This window comes from Daktulosphaira vitifoliae, unplaced genomic scaffold, assembly GCF_025091365.1.
Source record: "Daktulosphaira vitifoliae isolate Bord-2020 unplaced genomic scaffold, ASM2509136v1 Scaffold_4719, whole genome shotgun sequence".
In the NCBI taxonomy this organism is placed as follows: domain Eukaryota; kingdom Metazoa; phylum Arthropoda; class Insecta; order Hemiptera; family Phylloxeridae; genus Daktulosphaira; species Daktulosphaira vitifoliae.
Genome location: NW_026104279.1, coordinates 1 through 881, shown reverse-complemented (window position 1 = coordinate 881; position 881 = coordinate 1). Strand labels below are relative to the sequence as shown.

Below are 881 nucleotides of genomic sequence, written 5' to 3'. Positions count from 1 at the left end.
GTGTTGGTGGTAAACTTCAATTGTCAGGTTGTTGTGCATTTTTTAAAACTTTGTCTACCAAAAAAAAGAAAATATATGGGTATCCAACCCAACTGTTTCACCTGGATAATATATTGCTAATGCGATGTTGTTCAGTAAACAATAAGCTATTTATTCATCAACAAGGGAAACCCATTGAACAGCCAAAGAGTCATTTGATGAGTACTATTTATCCTTATTTAGAATTGATGCGGTTTTCTAAGCCAACTGGTGAGAAAATCCATTTGGTCACATTAACTATAACTAATTTATTATAAATCAACTTAGGTTGGCTTCTTTTATATTGGCCTTGTACATGGAGTATTGCACTAGCTTCAGGAGCTGGCGAACTTCCAAATTTTGAAATGCTGGGACTTTTTGGACTAGGAGCAATCATGATGCGAGGAGCTGGTTGTACAATCAATGATATGTTGGATAAAGATATTGATAAAAAAGTATGTGGTGTTCTAAAAATTTGATTAGGAAAAAAATTGTTATTAGTTAATGATAATACTAGGATCTGGAATTTTCATTCTCAATTTGTTTTTCATCATTATTATTTTTGTACTTTTATTTTCTTGAAAATGGTTTTTTTTTCTTCAAATTTTTGCTGTTGTATTTATTAAAAAAAATTCTTTATTATCTGATAGTTTGACGTTAAATAGTTTCTATTAGATATGATCTTTGTATACTATCAATAATTATTTACTAGTTGTTTAATTATTTAAACAATTAGAGATTAAAATCACTCAATTTGTCAATGAAGAGTCTTGTTTTTTTAATTTTTTATGATATATTTCTAAGGTATTAGAGTTATGTAATTGTTAGTTAAATAATATCTTATTAATTATTTATAAAAATAT

General features: G+C 27.2%; 1 protein-coding gene across 1 annotated transcript; it reads left to right on the top strand.

Moving 5' to 3' along the window:
* Positions 1-6: 6 nt before the first annotated feature.
* On the top strand, positions 7-576 carry LOC126910125 (4-hydroxybenzoate polyprenyltransferase, mitochondrial-like). The gene is made up of 2 exons (XM_050692512.1): positions 7-249; positions 307-576. Exons 1-2 carry the CDS (start codon positions 120-122, stop codon positions 495-497), a joined length of 321 nt encoding a protein of 106 aa, XP_050548469.1. The 5' UTR covers positions 7-119; the 3' UTR covers positions 498-576.
* The last annotated feature ends 305 nt before the right edge of the window (positions 577-881 follow it).

Bases quoted from the DNA above. Each gene is read 5' to 3' on its own strand.
- LOC126910125 (XM_050692512.1), top strand. From the start codon at position 120: ATGCGATGTTGTTCAGTAAACAATAAGCTATTTATTCATCAACAAGGG. The intron at 250-306 runs GTGAGAAAATCC...AAATCAACTTAG, and splicing joins GCGGTTTTCTAAGCCAACTG to GTTGGCTTCTTTTATATTGG.